The sequence below is a fragment of the Colius striatus genome, chromosome 17, assembly GCF_028858725.1.
Source record: "Colius striatus isolate bColStr4 chromosome 17, bColStr4.1.hap1, whole genome shotgun sequence".
NCBI classification, from domain to species: Eukaryota; Metazoa; Chordata; class Aves; order Coliiformes; family Coliidae; genus Colius; species Colius striatus.
The window spans coordinates 14813813-14829353 of record NC_084775.1 but is presented as its reverse complement, the minus strand read 5'-3'; the positions used below and the strand labels follow the sequence as shown (position 1 = coordinate 14829353).

General features: G+C 55.1%; 1 protein-coding gene across 1 annotated transcript; it reads left to right on the top strand.

The window, feature by feature from the left end:
• Positions 1 to 46: 46 nt before the first annotated feature.
• Positions 47 to 14390, top strand: BRAP (BRCA1 associated protein). The gene is made up of 12 exons (XM_062010019.1): positions 47 to 221; positions 335 to 493; positions 1174 to 1372; positions 3000 to 3189; positions 4551 to 4664; positions 5484 to 5632; positions 7585 to 7660; positions 8220 to 8358; positions 8828 to 8937; positions 10261 to 10350; positions 12216 to 12319; positions 13455 to 14390. Exons 1-12 carry the CDS (start codon positions 140 to 142, stop codon positions 13813 to 13815), a joined length of 1773 nt encoding a protein of 590 aa, XP_061866003.1. The 5' UTR covers positions 47 to 139; the 3' UTR covers positions 13816 to 14390.
• Positions 14391 to 15541: the final 1151 nt, after the last annotated feature.

Here is a 15541-nt window from a genome sequence, read left to right as displayed (position 1 = left end):
CGAGAACGCACCTGCGGGTCTCGCGAGGCAGCCGCCCGCCGCGCCGCGTCACGTGAGCAGCCGGCAGCGCGGGGTCAGAGGCCACAGCGGCGGCGCCTCGTCCCGGCGGCGGCTGCGCTGCCCCGCGCTGCCCGGGCCCATGAGCGTGTCCCTGGTCGTCATCCGCCTGGAGCTCGCCGAGCACTCGCCGCTGCCCGCGGGCTTCGCTTACAGCGCGGCGGGTGAGTGCGGCCGCTCCGCTCCGGGCCCCTTCCGCCTGGGGCCTGGCGGGGGTCCCGCGGCCCTCCCCGGCCTGTCCCTCACGGGTCTGTTTCCCCCCCCCGGCCCCGCGCAGGTCTCGAGATGGCTGCGGAGAGCACCGGCGCGGCCCCGGCTGCCGTTCCCGCCTGCCTGCAGGGGAAGGGCCCCGGGGAGCGGGCGGCCATCCTGCACCAGCACCTCGGCCGCCGGGAGATGACCGATGTCATCATCGAGACCATCCAGCCGCGGGCAGGTACCGGCCAGGGGCGCGGCAGCGGCGCGGCTGGGGGGCTGCGGCCCTACCCCCGCCTCGGGTGGCGGCCCCGGGGTCCCGCGGTGCTTCCCGGGCGCCGGCAGCAGCTGCCTGTCAGCGCGGCTCTGCGGGTCTGCCCTCGGTCACACGCTGACCAACAAGCCAGGAGGGTGAGGAGTGTGTGTTGGGGCCCTGGGGAGACAGATGGTGAGCCCTGGCAGGCGGCTGTCCCGCTGTAAAGGGCTCCTGTACTCGAGGGCTGTGTTTGCCATCGCTAGGCTGTGGCAGGGAGACCCACGGACCTTCCTCTCTGGGAGGAAGATTGAAGCTGGAAGCAGCCAAGTGTTGCCCATCAGGCAGGGATCTGTCAGAGCAGTCCTCACCTCTTGGTAAAGCTGCCTTGGTTGCTTTGTGTTGATCCTGGTGCCCGTTGGGATTCCACCAGCATGGTTTTGGGGCTCATTATCTCGATGAGCAGCAGCAGGGTCCTGCCAGGGCTCCCCATGAGTGTCTGGCAGCTCTGGAGTTTGCCCAAAGGTGAGAAGAGTCTCGTTGTGCTGCTCTCCAGGGCTGCAGTTGAGCTGCTGAGGGGCTGTGGTGTGCACTCAGGCTGTGCTTGGGGAGCAGCAAACTGCTGCTGCACCTTTGGTAACGTGGAAACTTCTGATTTGTACCACAAGAAACAAAAGCTGCTGGGGAAGGAAGAAAATCTTCAGAGGCTGCATCTGCTGAGGACAAAAACAAACACGAAGAGCAAAGCAAAGAGCGTGAAGCTGCTCCAGACTCTCCCTCCAAACAGCTCCCTGACCAGATCTCCTTCTTCAGCGGGAACCCCTCGGTGGAGATCGTTCATGGCATTATGCACCTGTACAAAACAAAGTAAGGGCAGTGCCCGAGGGGCTGGGGGAGCTCTGGGTGCTGCTGGCACCAGGAAGGGTGAGGCTGGCACCACAGGGCTGTGGCTCCTCAGCTGGGATAAACAGGAAGGGTGACTCCCAGACAGCTGCTTGTGTTAATCATAGAATGAATGATCACAGCATCATTTCCCAGGAGCATCTGGGTTGGAGAAGCCCTTGAAGCTGCTGCAGTCCCAGCCCTGCCCTCACCCTGCCCAGCCCAGCACCGACCCCTGGCCCTCAGCACCTCAGCCCCAGGGCTTTGGGATCCCTCCAGGGCTGGGCACTCCCCCAGCTCCCTGGGCAGCCTGGCACAGGGGCTGACACCCCTCTCAGGGAAACAGTTCTGCCTCAGCTCCAGCCTCAACCTCCCCTGGGGCAGCTTGAGACTGATTCCTATGTGACCTGATCTAGGTTGACCTGCTTCTGCAGGGGGTTGGTTCCTTCCAGCCACTCCCATTCTGTGATTCCCCTTGCCCTATCACTTTTTACTGGGGAGCAGAGCCTGACCCTCAGCTCCCTGTGCAGCCTTCTATCTCCCCTCAGCTTCCTCTTCTCCAGCCTCAACACCCCCATCACTCAGGCCCTCGCCAGCACCCTTGTGCTCCAGCCCCTTCCCCAGCTCAGTGCCCGGCTCTGGCCACGCTGCAGCCCCTCAGTGTCTTTCCTGTAAGTGGCAGAGCTTGAGGCTGCCAAGATGCCTCCACTGTGGGGGGAGAGTACTTGGGTGGGGGCTGTAAGAGAATAAGATGAATGCAGGTTCCTAAAACATGACATTTAAAAGCAGCTTGTTGTGGGATCTTAGTATGAAGTTGGGATCTCTGGGTGTTGGCAGCCTGAGATGCTGCTGAGGTGGAAGGTTTCTCCCTGTGTCTCAGAGATTACAATTCCACCCTGTTCACGTCTGTTTGCATCAGAACTTCCACTTCAGGTGTCCCTGGAAGCTGTCAGGAGACACACAGTGAGCAGCTGAAATAGAACCAAACATTTCTCACCTGTTCTAGGACCAGTTGTGAGCATCTGTGGTTTGCAACCTCAGCTGTTTATATGGAGGACTAGATGCCAACTTCTTCCTGGCAAAGCTCTTGCTCCTCAGGGCTGCCCAGCTCAACCCTTTGCCCAAGAGGAATAGTTTCACATGGGTGTGCTGGGCACTTGCACAGCCCCTGCCTGCTCTCCCTGAACACTGTGCAAAAGGGGGGTAACATTGACCAGGAGATGCAGGTGGTGAGAGGATGGGGCCAGTCTGTGTCCTGTGGTGGACAGGGGCAGGGCAAGAGGTAACAGGCACAGGCTACACACAGGCAGTGCCCCTGGCATAGGAGGAGAGGCTCCTTTGGTGCTGAGGTGAGGGAGCCCTGGCCCAGGCTGCCCAGGGAGGGTGTGGAGGCTCCTTCTCAGGAGGTTTCCAACCCCAGCTGGACACGTTCCTGTGCCCCCTGAGCCAGGGGAAGCTGCTGGAGCAGGGGCTGCAGCAGCTCTGCAGGGCCCTTCCCACCATGCTGGGATGCTGTGAGCCAGGCTGTTGCAGTGACTGCAGCTGCTGGCAGAGGGATGTACCCAGCTCTGCCCTGTGTGCCTGAGCTGAGGCTGTGTCCCTGTTGTCACAGCAAGATGACCTCTCTGAAGGAGGAGGTGCGGCGCAGTGCCATGCTCTGCATCCTCACTGTCCCAGCCACCATGACCAGCCACGACCTCATGAAGTTTGTTGCCTCCTTCTACGAAGTCATTGAGCACATGAAGATCATCCGAGACTCCACCCCAAACCAGTACATGGTGCTGATAAAGTTCAGCTCACAGGTAAGAGCTGCAGCTCCCTTTGCTGGAGAAGGGGCTGCTCAGGAGGGCTGTCTGGCCTCTCCACCTGGCCAGGATTGCTTCTCACCCTCAGAGAAACTGCCCAGAGCTTTCCTGAGGCTCCTGGTTAGGGTCAGTCCCACCCCTTTACCTGCAGGCAAAGTGCCTGCCCTGTTCTGGCTGTCCTGGTTCTTGGCAGCAGGGTATGTTTCATAAACCCACTAAGGATACACTGTTCCCTGCTCCCTCACAGCCTATGGGAGAAGTGGGTGGTGCACTGTGCTGAAGAGGAGAGACCCAGTCTGTGGGGCTTCCTTGGCCTTTTAGGAGAGCCTTGTGCTTTCCTGAGCAGCTGGGTGCTCTCCCAGCCACTGCCAGTACAACAGGAAAGGAACAGTTGCCCTCAGACTACTGGGATGAATTGCTACCCAGAGAATTCAGTGCTCACAGCTCTTCTTGAACCATGTAGCTTTAAGCATCCCCACTGCCAGTTCCTGTGTGGACCCTCTCGCCTTCCCCCAACCACCAGTGGCCTGTCTGGGGTTGGGGCAGAGGTTTCCTCAGCCATGGGTGCTGTGTGGGGTGTTTGCTGAGCCCCTCCTGCTGGTGCAGCCTTTGGGGGAGCTTTGTGCTGTCTGCAGTAGTTGCAAAGGTGCATTTTGTGTGTCACTGTATCAAACTACCTGAGCAGCCACCTCATGCTAAAGCAAACCCTTAAACTTGTACTCAGTTCACCCTGAAATTGCTGCTGCTTGGGCAATTCCCTGAAGCCCAGTTCCCCAGTGACCCCCAGTGCAGCATCAGCAGAGCTCAGGGGCTTTTGTGCTTCTGCCTGGAGCGACCAGGGGGGTGAGAATGGGGCATCCAGCTGCCTCACCTCAATCTGCTGTGACCTGTGTGGCAGAAGGGGTTTGAGGAGCTCACAGAGTGTGAGTGGATGATGCATTTGACAGGTTTTGTCTCGGCTCTGCCTTGTTGCAAGCAGCTCAGCACAGGTCAGGGCGAAATGGATTCAATTGTTCCTTTCCCCTGACACAAGTGTCCTTCAGCCTGACCCTCCTCACATTTTTACAGTGACCACATTTGCTTTGCAAAGGCATTGAAATTGCTGACAAAGGGCAAAGCAGGTGCTGAAGGGAAACCCTGGATTCCTGCTGAACCCGTTACCAGAGTAGCTCTCCCTGCTGTGAGCCTCACTTCAAGCACTAACACTAAATCCAGTGCCAGGAGGTAATGCCTGCTGGCAGGAGCTGGCTGCAGTATCTCCTCTAGTGTTCCAGGGCTTGGTGGAGATTTCTGCTCTTCCTTGGCTGGCTCAGCTGTGAGTTTTCAGTGTTTAACCCTGTTCCTTGTCCTGTGCCCAGGCTGATGCAGACAGCTTTTACATGGCCTGCAACGGCCGCCAGTTCAACTCCATCGAGGAGGATGTTTGCCAGCTGGTCTATGTGGAAAGGGCTGAAGTCTTCAAATCAGAAGATGTGAGTTTGGTTTGATTTTTGTTTTCCTGGCACTTCAAAGGATTTGAACAGCATTATTTGGACTGGGCAGGACTCTGCAAGAACTGCTGAACTGCATCTGCCCAAACCCCAGGGATCAGCACAGTGCTACTCAGGAGAGATTGTCTGGGGACTTCAGAGGCTTTGTGCCTCTCCTCTGTAGCATCTCTGCCCTAAAGCTGCTGTGGGGAGTAGATCTGGTGAGTCCAGGAAACAGAAAGGGACTGGTAGCAGCTGCAGCAGAGGATCTTGACTCTGGGCTGTTGTGGATCACAACCTCATCTGGGGTCCTGTGTCCAGTTCTGGGCTTCCCAGCTCCAGAGAGACAGGGAGGTGCTGGAGAGAGGCCAGTGCAGAGCCACCAAGATGCTGAGGGGATGGGACATGTGTGTGAGGAGGAAAGGCTGAGACCTGGGGCTGTTCAGCCTGGAGAAGAGAAGCCTGAGGGGGGAAATCACCAATGCTGATCAATCCCTAAAGGGTGGGTGTCAGGAGGATGGGGTCAGTCTTTCTTCTGTGGTGGCCAGTGACTGGACGAGGGGTGATGGGCACAGGCTGAACACAAACAGTTCCACTTAAACACAAGGAGAAACCCTCTTGGTGCTGAGGTGAGGGAGCCCTGGCCCAGGCTGCCCAGGGAGGGTGTGGAGGCTCCTCAGGAGGTTTCCAGCCCCACCTGGACGCGTTCCTGTGCCCCCTGAGCCAGGGGAAGCTGCTGGAGCAGGGGCTGGGGGAGCTCTGCAGGGCCCTTCCCACCCCCACCACTCTGTGGTTCTATGTGGTTCATTTGTCCCTTTGCAGGGGGCCAGCCTGCCTGTGATGGATCTGACAGAGCTCCCCAAGTGCACAGTGTGCCTGGAGAGGATGGATGAGTCTGTGAACGGGATCCTGACCACGCTGTGTAACCACAGCTTCCACAGCCAGTGTCTGCAGCGCTGGGAGGACACCACGTAAGGGCCTGCTCCTTATTTCCACATCCAAAGCTGTTCTGAGGGTGCTGGTTGTGTGCTGATGAGACTTGTGCTCACCAGAGTGTGGGGGCAGGAACTGCTGCAAGCTCTGATGCTCTTTTTTCCCTGTTAAGGGACTCCCAGAGAGAAATGTCACCACTCAAAGTCATTGAACAATGTTTCCCTTGGGCCTGGCTGCTGAGGCAGGAGGAGAGCTTGTAGGATAGAAGCAGTGGGGTAAAAGCACTGGATGCACACACAGCCCTGTTTCCCCCAGCCCCCTGTGTCTCTCCAGCCTCTGTTTCCTCAGCATAGGCAAGGCTGTGCTGTAGGCAGATCTGCACATCCTTTTGGGAGCCCCACAGTCGTGCTGCCTGGGAGAGGAGGAGCTGGGCAAGAGCAGATGTGCAGTGGGACAGGGAGGAGACACAAAAGGGAGGTGGGGAAGGAAGGGACCATGATGGATGGGTTGTGTTAGTCAAGGTGGGCATGGGCTGAGCCATGGGGGGCTGTGTCAGTGGCTCAGGGAGACCCTCCATGGCCCTGTGCAGGGCTGGGGACAGATCTACCTCTTCTTCTTTTCACTGCTGCTAGTCCTGTCCTGTTCTTTGCTTTTGCCATCCTTCCCATGCCTGTGGGTGGGATGTCAGTGTTTCTGAGCTGACTGCAGAGGTGCTGCTGGCTGGGCACGGGCTGCATCCTCTGGCCACTGCTGGCTGTTTCCCTGCACATCAGGCAGACAGGAGGCTGCTGCTCATTGCTCTGTTTTCTTCTGGTGCCCCTGGTTGCCTCCTTCTCTCGAGGAGCCTGAGGAAGGTTTTAGCCTTCTGTGTATCATTTGTGAGCCCAAGTAGCAGGACCTCAGTGAGATTAATCAGATTTGTAGCTGTTCAAGTTTATGGGCTGCTTTGCCCCATAAATCAAAAGCAGTTTAAATTTGAAGCAGTGGAGCTTAGCCAGTGTAGGAGCAAGATCCAAAATAGCACTTCAATACCTGAGACACAATTTCAGCAGAACTTATGCTCCCAGTCTAGGAGGATGAGAAGAGAAAAGCCCTGCCCCCTTTGCTGAGGCACCACAGAGGCTGTCACAGCCTGGGTCTGTACAGAGACCTGACTCCAGTCCAACTGCCTCCTCCCTCAAATCTTTCTTTGGGTTATCCAGCAGCTCATGAAAAATACATAAACAGCCCTGGCAGGAGGCTGCACAGCCTCAGTTACCCCAGTGCCTGGCTGAGCTGCCAGAGGTTGGGGTCTGGTTCCTTCTGGTCTCGGGTCGTCTGTCTGGCAGAAAGGACAATGGGACCCCTTTCCTTCAAAAGAAAGGACAGTGGGGTGCTGATGATTCTTTTGGGGTGCAATTATGGGGTGTTCTACCTGGAAGGGCTGAGACTGAATCCCTTGGGTTGGGGTGAAACTGAAGCATCTCCTCAGGGTTGCTTTAAGTACTGTGGTGTGTTTGCAGAGCACCAGTAGCTCCCTGTGCCACTGAGCTGTCCCCAGCAGTGTGTCCTCACAGCAGCCTCCCCCTGCAGCCTGTAGCTGCTGTGTGAAACCCCCCAGGTCACAGAGCTGGCAGCAGTCTGGAGCTCTCCAGAACACCTGTACAAGTGCTTCTTGCAGTGCTCATGGCTGAGGCAGATAAGTGCTTCTGGAGCTCAGCCATGGCTGCTTTGCTTCTTGGCACTGCTGCAGCCCCACTGCTGTTCCTGGGTGCTCTGTGCTTGGGCTGCAGCAAAACCAGGTCACACAGAGGCTGGGAAATGCTTTCAGAAGAGCTGTGCTTGGTTCTTCTATCACTGGCTGACTTAAAAACAGTGGCCTTGTATGGAATGGAGGCAGGTTTGAGTGGGGTGAGTGTGAAGAGAGATGTGAGTGGACAGGGAGTGTCTCACTGCAGGAGGCATTACCTGGAGCTCCTTGTGTGTAACCATGATGCTCATTGCCCTCTAGGTGCCCTGTCTGCAGATACTGCCAAACACCTGAGCCAGTGGAAGAGAACAAGTGTTTTGAGTGTGGAGTTCAAGAAGTAAGTAGGTGGGTGGATGGTGAGATCCAGACTCCATCTGACTGCACAGCTGCTCTAGTTGCTTTGGGAGTTAATTCTGTGGCTGCTTTTGGGCTGATTTTACCAGCCAGTGCTGTATTTGCTTTCCTCCTGACTAGGAATCAGTGCTGGGAAGGGATCTTACCTCCCAGGGTTCCTGTTCTGGCAGTTGGGGTCGGTTCTTAGGCAGGAGATTGGCACAGAAGCTGATCAGTGTGTGATGAGCGTGACAGCAGGCAGCTGAACCAACACTCAGCTTGATGCTCCCTCCTAGTCTGTGCTCTTCAGAGCTTGCTTTTGTGGTCCTGCTGAGGTGCTTTGTTAGCCAAGGCCATTGTGCTGGGGGGAACTTCCCAACGCCTGCAGCTTCTGCTTTGCCCCAGGATGCAGGTTCCTCCTCTTCAGCTGAGCAAACCCTCAGAGAAGGAGGGGGTGAGGCAGGCAAGGATGGCTTTCAGAGGAGGTGCCTGGTGGTGTCAGATCACACTGCCCTGAAGTGCTGCTGGGGCTGGACACATGGAGCTGCTTCTTGTGTTGCCAGAACCTCTGGATCTGTTTGATCTGTGGGCACATCGGCTGCGGCCGCTACGTGAGTCGCCACGCTTACAAGCACTTTGAGGAGACCCAGCACACCTATGCCATGCAGCTCACCAACCACAGAGTCTGGGACTATGCTGGAGGTGAGTCCCACCTCTCCTAGGGTCACCTTTCTTTTGGGATCCCCTGGGGGACAGTACTTGTGGTGGAGTTTGCTTGGAGATGGAGGGTTTGTGTCTCTACTAACCTTGTCTTTTGGGAACATCCATCTCCTCCCTAACAGTGGGTTTTGTGGGTCTGTAGCAGATGGAGGAGGGGGGATGTGGCTCTAAGGAAGCAGGGCAGTCCTGTTGTCTCTGTGGGATGCATTTGTTACTCCCTCTCCATCCATTTGCCCTGAGGTATGGGAATGGGCTGTTGTAGGAAATATCCCTTAAGGTGCCCATGCAAAGGCTGCTAAATAACAACTACATCTGTTGTTGGCTTTCTGCCTTGCTGGTGTGCTGCTGCAGCAGTCTGGGTGGTTAATTGTGCTGCATCAGGGATTGCCACTGGTGTCAATCTGAGTGTTCTTAAGCTCAAACTTCCTGTGGTTGAATTTTCTCTCCTCAGATAACTACGTCCACCGGCTGGTTGCCAGTAAGACCGATGGGAAGATCGTTCAGTACGAGTGTGAGGGAGACATGTGTCAGGAGGAGAAAATTGATGCCTTACAGTTAGAGGTAAATCTTTTGGCTCGTTGGGCTCTGCATTGTGCTGCTGTGTGGAAGTGTTTCAAACCCAGGTGTACCTCCAGGACGATTGGCTGAGCTCTGGCAGCAGCCCTGCTCCCTGCAATCAGCTCCAGGCAGAAGCAGGATGCTTTGAGAGCCTTTTAGAGGTTTTTTTAAACAAACCCCAAGCAAATCTCTTGTTGGCTCTGCAGAGCCAATGCAGCTGAGTGTAAGCTGACTGCAGTTTCCTCCTGTGTCCCTGTAGGCTGAAGAGGAGCTGGTTATGCTGCACAGACGCTCAGGGCAGCTCATGTAAGAGCCAGAATCTGTATAGAACTGTCCATTTGAGCAGTTCAGCTTGTGAACTGAGCAAGTATGTAGGAATCCATAGCTGGGTGCTTACTTTGGCTATCAGAGAGAGCCAGCAGACTCCTCTGATACCAGCCCTGTTCTGCTCCCTCCTCTTGAGCAGATAATGATTTCTTTCTCTTGCACCCATTGGACAGCTTCTCCTGTCCTAACTAAAAGGGTAAAGGAGAGAGGCTCACTTACTGCTCCACTGAGCAGACAGACGGCACCATGGTTTCAGCTGCATTAGACACAAAGGTGCCTGAGGAGGAAGAGCCCAGAGACCAAACTTATTGCTCAGGTGGCTTTTCTGTGAATTTTCTGAGTATCCCTTACATGCCAAACCAGCTCTTTGTAGCCATTTTTGCTCTGGGAGGTTGGTGCTTAAAGCCTGTAAAACCCTTCTGTCTCTGGCTGATGAGATAACAAATACGTCTAGAGAGAATGAATTTGGCAGTGTGTGCCCTCAGATACTACTGAGGGTGTTTAAGGCTTCTTGCATGTGTTTAGTTCGATGGTGAGTTCCTAATTTGGTGCCTATTAGCCTGACAATAACAAATTATCATGTTTTTCAACCTTCTCATGACTCATGTGCAGAACCAGGAGGGAAAAGGTGGGATTTAAGGCATATATCCTTGTTCACATGCCACAATAGCACTGGAATGGGCTGTTCATGTTGGAGAACAATAGTTGTGATAGTTACACACAGCTGAGGGTACTTTCCTAGAGATGTTCTCACAGTCAGGGCATTTACCCTTCAGCCTTGGGTTCTGGGCTGTGAATGGGGAGTTCAGCCTTTGGATTTGACATCAAACTGGTCAAACATCTGCTGGATCTGCAGCCTGCAGCTGTGTTGGGAATGCCAGGAGGTTCAGTTTCATCTCATCAAATTGATTTGTCTATCAGAGCCCTTTGGGAGTTTCTGAACCAGCACAGGCACCCTTATAAAGCTGACTGCTGTGTGGCTTTCCCCTGTGTTCACAGTACTCCTACCTGCTCACCAGCCAGCTGGAGTCCCAGAGAATCTACTGGGAAAACAAGATTGTCCGAATAGAAAAGGATACTGCTGAGGAGGTGAGCCCTGCTCTGCCCTGCTGTGCCCTGCTCTGCCCTGGGGCTGGGAGGCTGCTGGGTGGGAGATGGAGCTGCTGAGGCTGGAGCAGGGCCCTGGAGCCTGGCAGGCTGGGTGGGAGATGGAGCTGCTCAGGCTCTCGTTGGTGCCACGGCCCTGTGCAGCCTTTTTTACTCCCAGCTGAGAAAATTGGCTCCAAGACGTATCCCTTATCTCACTGCTCACATCTAGCAATTTGCTGCTCAGTGGTGCAGAAGTGGGCAGATTGCTGCTGAGATCAAGGGCTGATGTAAATGTGCTGCTCAGGAAGCTGCAGCAGTGGGGGAAGAGGCCGGTGGTGCTGCAGGATCGCTGCTCGCCGCCGCCTCTCAGGGGAAGGTGACTGTACACAGACAACGGGACTTTAATCTGCTCAGCTGCACACAAGTGGGAGCTGCCTTTCTGCACCAAATGCATATTGATCTGCCCTTTCTTTTTCATCCCCTGTCTCTCCTCATCATCACCCTTAGGGAGGAGTTCAGAGCCTCCTCCTCTAAAGCATCCTGTAGACAGGGCTGCCTCAGAATGTCACCAGCAAAAGCCCACTGGGGATATCTGAATGCTGCTCACTCTATGTAGCTCCTTTCAACTAAGTTTAAAGTGAGTCAGGATTTAGGGCTGAGTCCTCAACTGAACTCTCTATGTGACTTCTAATTAACCATTTAGTACCTGGGGTTAGGGAGCATCATAAGTGTAGGAATGATGACCATTGGAGTGGTGGCTGCTGAAGAACAGTCCCTGAAGTCTTATGGAGGGCCCTACAAAAGGAAAAGAGCAAAAACATCACCTGGCACGTGGCCAGGAACCAGGATCCAACTTCTGAGCAGAAGGACTCTGATGTGGCTCCACGTTTAAGGATCTTTCCCATTTGATTCCTGGCTCTGGCTGCAGGGGAGCCTGCTCTGGCTCGGTGCCACCATGCAGTGTTTGCCATTACCAGCGCTCAGGCTCCCTCCCCAAATTAACCATCAGCTGCACAAACACTCTGTGATTGAGGCTGGAAGGCTTAAAAGCTGCTCTGCATCCATTCTGGCATCAGTGGAGGCACCATGTGTGCTGACACTGAACCTTCATCCAAACTGCTCCTTCAGGAAAGCGTTTGTCCTTTGAATTCCTGCCTCCACCACACGTTAGTGTGTGCTTCTGACACCAGTCTAGGGGAAACAGGTATTTCTGTCTGTAAACCCCTCGTGGGTCTGGTGTTGGAGGTGCACAGAGAGCTGAGTGTGCTCAGCAGGAGCAGCCTGGGATTGTGGAGGGGAAGAGGAAGCCACGTCCCTGTGTGTCTGTTTGTGTTTTGCATGAGTAAGGTATTGGTGTCAGTAGGTCAGTGCCTTATGACAGCGAGCTGCTGAGTCAGTGCTGAGCAAAGGAGCATGTTCATTTCCAGACTTTGATCAGGCTTATCTGAGCTTCGGTTTAAAATGAGTGAAAGCCCAGAACTGTAAAGCTATGGAGTGGAAACTGAGGTTTGCAGCCACACCAGGTCGGAGGGGACGGAGAGACAGGCGCTGAGCTGCAGTCAGGAACATGTTAAGGCTCTCCTGCAGCTTCTGTTTGACACAAGCTGCCTGGCACAGCCCTGCAGCCTGAGTTGCTGCCCTGTGGCAGGAGCTTCCACGGCAACGTGGGGCCTCGGTGGGGTTCTGGGGGAGGTGACACCGAGGGTCTGTGTCAGAATCCAGCCTTTCCTTGCCTCGAAGCTTCTGCTTTACCTGGGTGTGGGAGCTGGTCAAAGTCTAGAAAGCACTTGGGGAAAACTGAAGGTCCTAATGGAAGTGCAGAGGACTTTGATCTGTTTGAAATGCCTGTGTGTTTGTTTTTACAGATTAACAACATGAAGACCAAATTTAAAGAGACCATTGAGAAGTGTGACAGCCTGGAACAGAGGCTGAATGACTTGCTCAAAGAAAAGCAGTCTGTGGAAAGGAAGTGGGTACTGCTGCCAGGTTTAGTTTGTGCAGCCATTAAAACTCTGTGCTCTGACATCCAAAAAGAGAAAGGAAAGAAAAAGCTCTTGCTATTCCTGGGCAGTTTGGAGCTATTTAAACCCCTGTGCTGCGAGCACAGCTTGGTTTCAAAAGGCTTCTCATTTCTGTAGGTGTTTGCAAGTGGGAAGTGCCCGTGGAGTGGAGCTCGGCACGGCTTTGGGGGCTCTTGGCTCTTCTGGCAGGGTCTGTGTCGTTAGCATTCAGGGATCCTCCCTCTGCCTGCTCAGAAGCAGACACCAGGCTGCTCTGCAATTGGCAGGGATGGCCAGAGAGAAGAAAGGCAGCTCAGCAGAGGCAGCTCCCCCAGCACCGAGGGAAATGGGCATCTTGGGAAGTGCCTTAGACAGAAGATGTCAGGCCTGGGGCCTGTGTGGGGTGGGGGGTTCCAGCCCCCAGATGCCCAGCAGGCCCCTGGCACTGCAGCCCTGGTGGGAGCAGGGAGCCCAGCCCAGCAAGCTGTGCTTCCTGCAGCCCCACTGGGCAGGAGGGGTGATGGCAGCCAACTTTCAGGGCAAAAAGCAGAGTTTTTGGGAGCGGGGCAAGCGCTGTGAAACGTGAGGCTGCTGCTGCCCTGGTGGGAACACCTGAGTGAAGCTCCTGTGCTCACAGTGTGGCAGGAACCAGTGCTGGGGGTCTCAGGCTGCCCTCAGCCCTTGGGACCCCACGTTCTCTCTGTGCCCTTTTTGGCCCCAAAGAAGGTTTGAGCCCCATGCCTCCACTCACACCCTGCCTGGTGGCACTTGGTGCCAGATGGCACTGCCTGACTTTGCAAGAGAAGGAGTTCTCCTGGGTTATGCAGTTTGAGGGACAGAGGGAGGGATTTTGGTGTGTGAAACCCCTCTGTTGGGTAATGCTGTGCAGGGCTAGCAAGCCTTGAGCTGGGCACAAAATCCTGGGGGTACTTCAGAGTCCTGTGTGGCTTCCCCTCGCTCATCTTGTGCCAGAGAAGCAAATCCCAGGTGGTGTTGGTGGGGCTGGGGCTCGGTTGCCCTGAGGGACTGGAGGTAGAAGAGCTGGAGTGGTGGTTGATGCAGGTGCAGCCCAACACCTCCCTGACTTGTGCTTCTGTTTGGAAGGTGCTCACAGCTGAATAACAAAGTGGCCAAACTCAGCGGCGAGCTGAAGGAGGAGCAAGAGCTGAATAAGTGTTTGCGGGCCAACCAAGCTCTGCTTCAGAACAAACTGAAGGAGGAGGAGAGAGTGTTGAAGGAAACCTGTGAGCAGAAGGACCTGCAGATCTCTGAGATCCAGGAGCAGCTGAGGGATGTCATGTTCTACTTAGAGACACAACAGAAAATCAACCACCTCCCAGCTGAGACCCGGCAGGAGATTCAGGAGGGACAGATCAACATCGCAGTGGCATCTTCTGCCAGCTCCTCCACAGCAGGCACAGGCAAACCCTCTGCCAGGAGAGGCCGTGGCAAGAGGGGCAAATGAGAGCAGCAATGGCTTGCTTCTGTCCTGAAACTGGCCCTGCTGGGGTCCAGGTCACTAAAGCTCAGCTAGAAATTGTCCTCAGAGCTGCCCATAAAACCGGCTGCCAGTCACTGGAGGTGTCTGTGGTATTTAAAAGCATTTCACTGCACTCTTTAGCTATTTTTAGGCAGATCTTAATGACCATTTTGCCTTCCTACCTTTTCAAAGCCCCTCCTATTGTGAGTTTGACTTTCCCCTGGGAGAGTGTCCTGCTTTGGGCTGGGGGGTGTGGGTGTGTGTGTGCGCCACAGATCCTGTTCCCAGCAGGGATGCTGGGGAGGAGGCTCTGCCCAGGGGGCAAAGGGCTGTGCTCCTGGGTAAAAGGATGTTCAAGTCAGAGATTATTTAATAATAAACAGTGTAAATTAGATCCATCTCCTTTCAGTATGTGCAGTGCTGAGAGCTGCTGGGGCAGGAGAGCTGCACTTGGGAAACACAAAGGAGTGAGGTGTGGGGAATGGAGCGTGGTGGCGGTGTGAGGAATGCTGAGGCCTGAAGGCTTCTGTGTCATTCAGGACATTAAACGCTTTAAGGGACTTTGCTGCCATCTCTTTCTTCATTTCCAAGCTGCCCTTTGGAAGGCCAGGGCCTGTGGGGGCAGCAGGCACAGGAGGTTTGTGCTCTGGGCACTGTTTGCTGTGGATCTGTTAGAGCCTGGAGCCAGCGGTGCAGAGGCGGGTGCAGGGGGCGTCAGCTGGCCCTGCGCTGGGGGTGCTGGGGTGAGCTCCAGCTCTGCTGTGCTCAGGATGAGGGGAGGAGAATGACAACTGCAGGGGCTTCAAACCCTCTCCCTCTGTCCGTGTCCTGGCTTTGCAGGAGCTGTGGGAAGGGGCTGTGCAGTGGGCACCCCCCCATCATCCAGGCACTGTGGCCCCTTAGTGCTGTCCGTTCTGCTCTGAAACGTGGCTCTGGCCACAGCCTCAGCTGGCAAAACTTCCATCTTCTTTGCCCCAAAGGCACCCAGCTGCCATCGAGGAAGTTTGGGGACAAATCTTGGGAGGGAGGTTGTTGGTTTTGATGTAGAACATGTGCTGGACTCGATGGTCTGGGGTGTGAAGAGTTTTACCCCGTCTGGAGAAGCGATTGCCCTGGTTGCTGTGTTGTGCTCAGCATTTAAAGGCTGATCCCTCACTACAAGAGGCTGAGGAGTCCCACAGTCGTCTCTTCAGCCCTTGGTCTGATGCTTTGGTGCTGCAGGAACAGCCGTGATCATGGTGTGTGACACTGAGAGTGCAGCTCTGACCAAGCAGCTCCGGACTGCGACGCAGAGGTAGAGCAGCCAGGCCTGTACTGCTGGGAGTTGTGTTTGGCCAATTGCAAGGACTAAGTGATGATCAATGAGATGACTTGGGGAAGGTGAGTTGGGAGAATCAGCCTCCTGAGCTGCTGGACTGGAAGCACTGAACTGTCCCACGCTGGAGGATGAGGTGTGTGTCAGAGCACTCGCTGCACCCACAGCTCAGCTTTGTCAACTGCCCCAACCAGCTGCAACTTGGACCTTTTGTACCTTTGATGCAGGGATGTGCACTGACTCTTTTCTAGTGTGTGGATTGTACAGCCAGGCCTTCTGTAAGTTATCCCAAGGACCTAGAGCTGTACAGCACAGCTTGCTCTCCTATAGAAACTATTTTCTTTAAGATGTATTTTTACAGCATGTGAGAGGCTCTGCCCTGCTGCTGAAAGCTGC

Excerpts from the sequence above, each read along its gene's own strand:
- BRAP (XM_062010019.1), top strand. The coding sequence starts at position 140 with ATGAGCGTGTCCCTGGTCGTCATCCGCCTGGAGCTCGCCGAGCACTCG. Across the intron at positions 5,633-7,584 it reads CAGCGCTGGGAGGACACCAC|GTGCCCTGTCTGCAGATACT; the intron begins GTAAGGGCCTGC and ends ATTGCCCTCTAG. Across the intron at positions 12,320-13,454 it reads AAGCAGTCTGTGGAAAGGAA|GTGCTCACAGCTGAATAACA; the intron begins GTGGGTACTGCT and ends TCTGTTTGGAAG.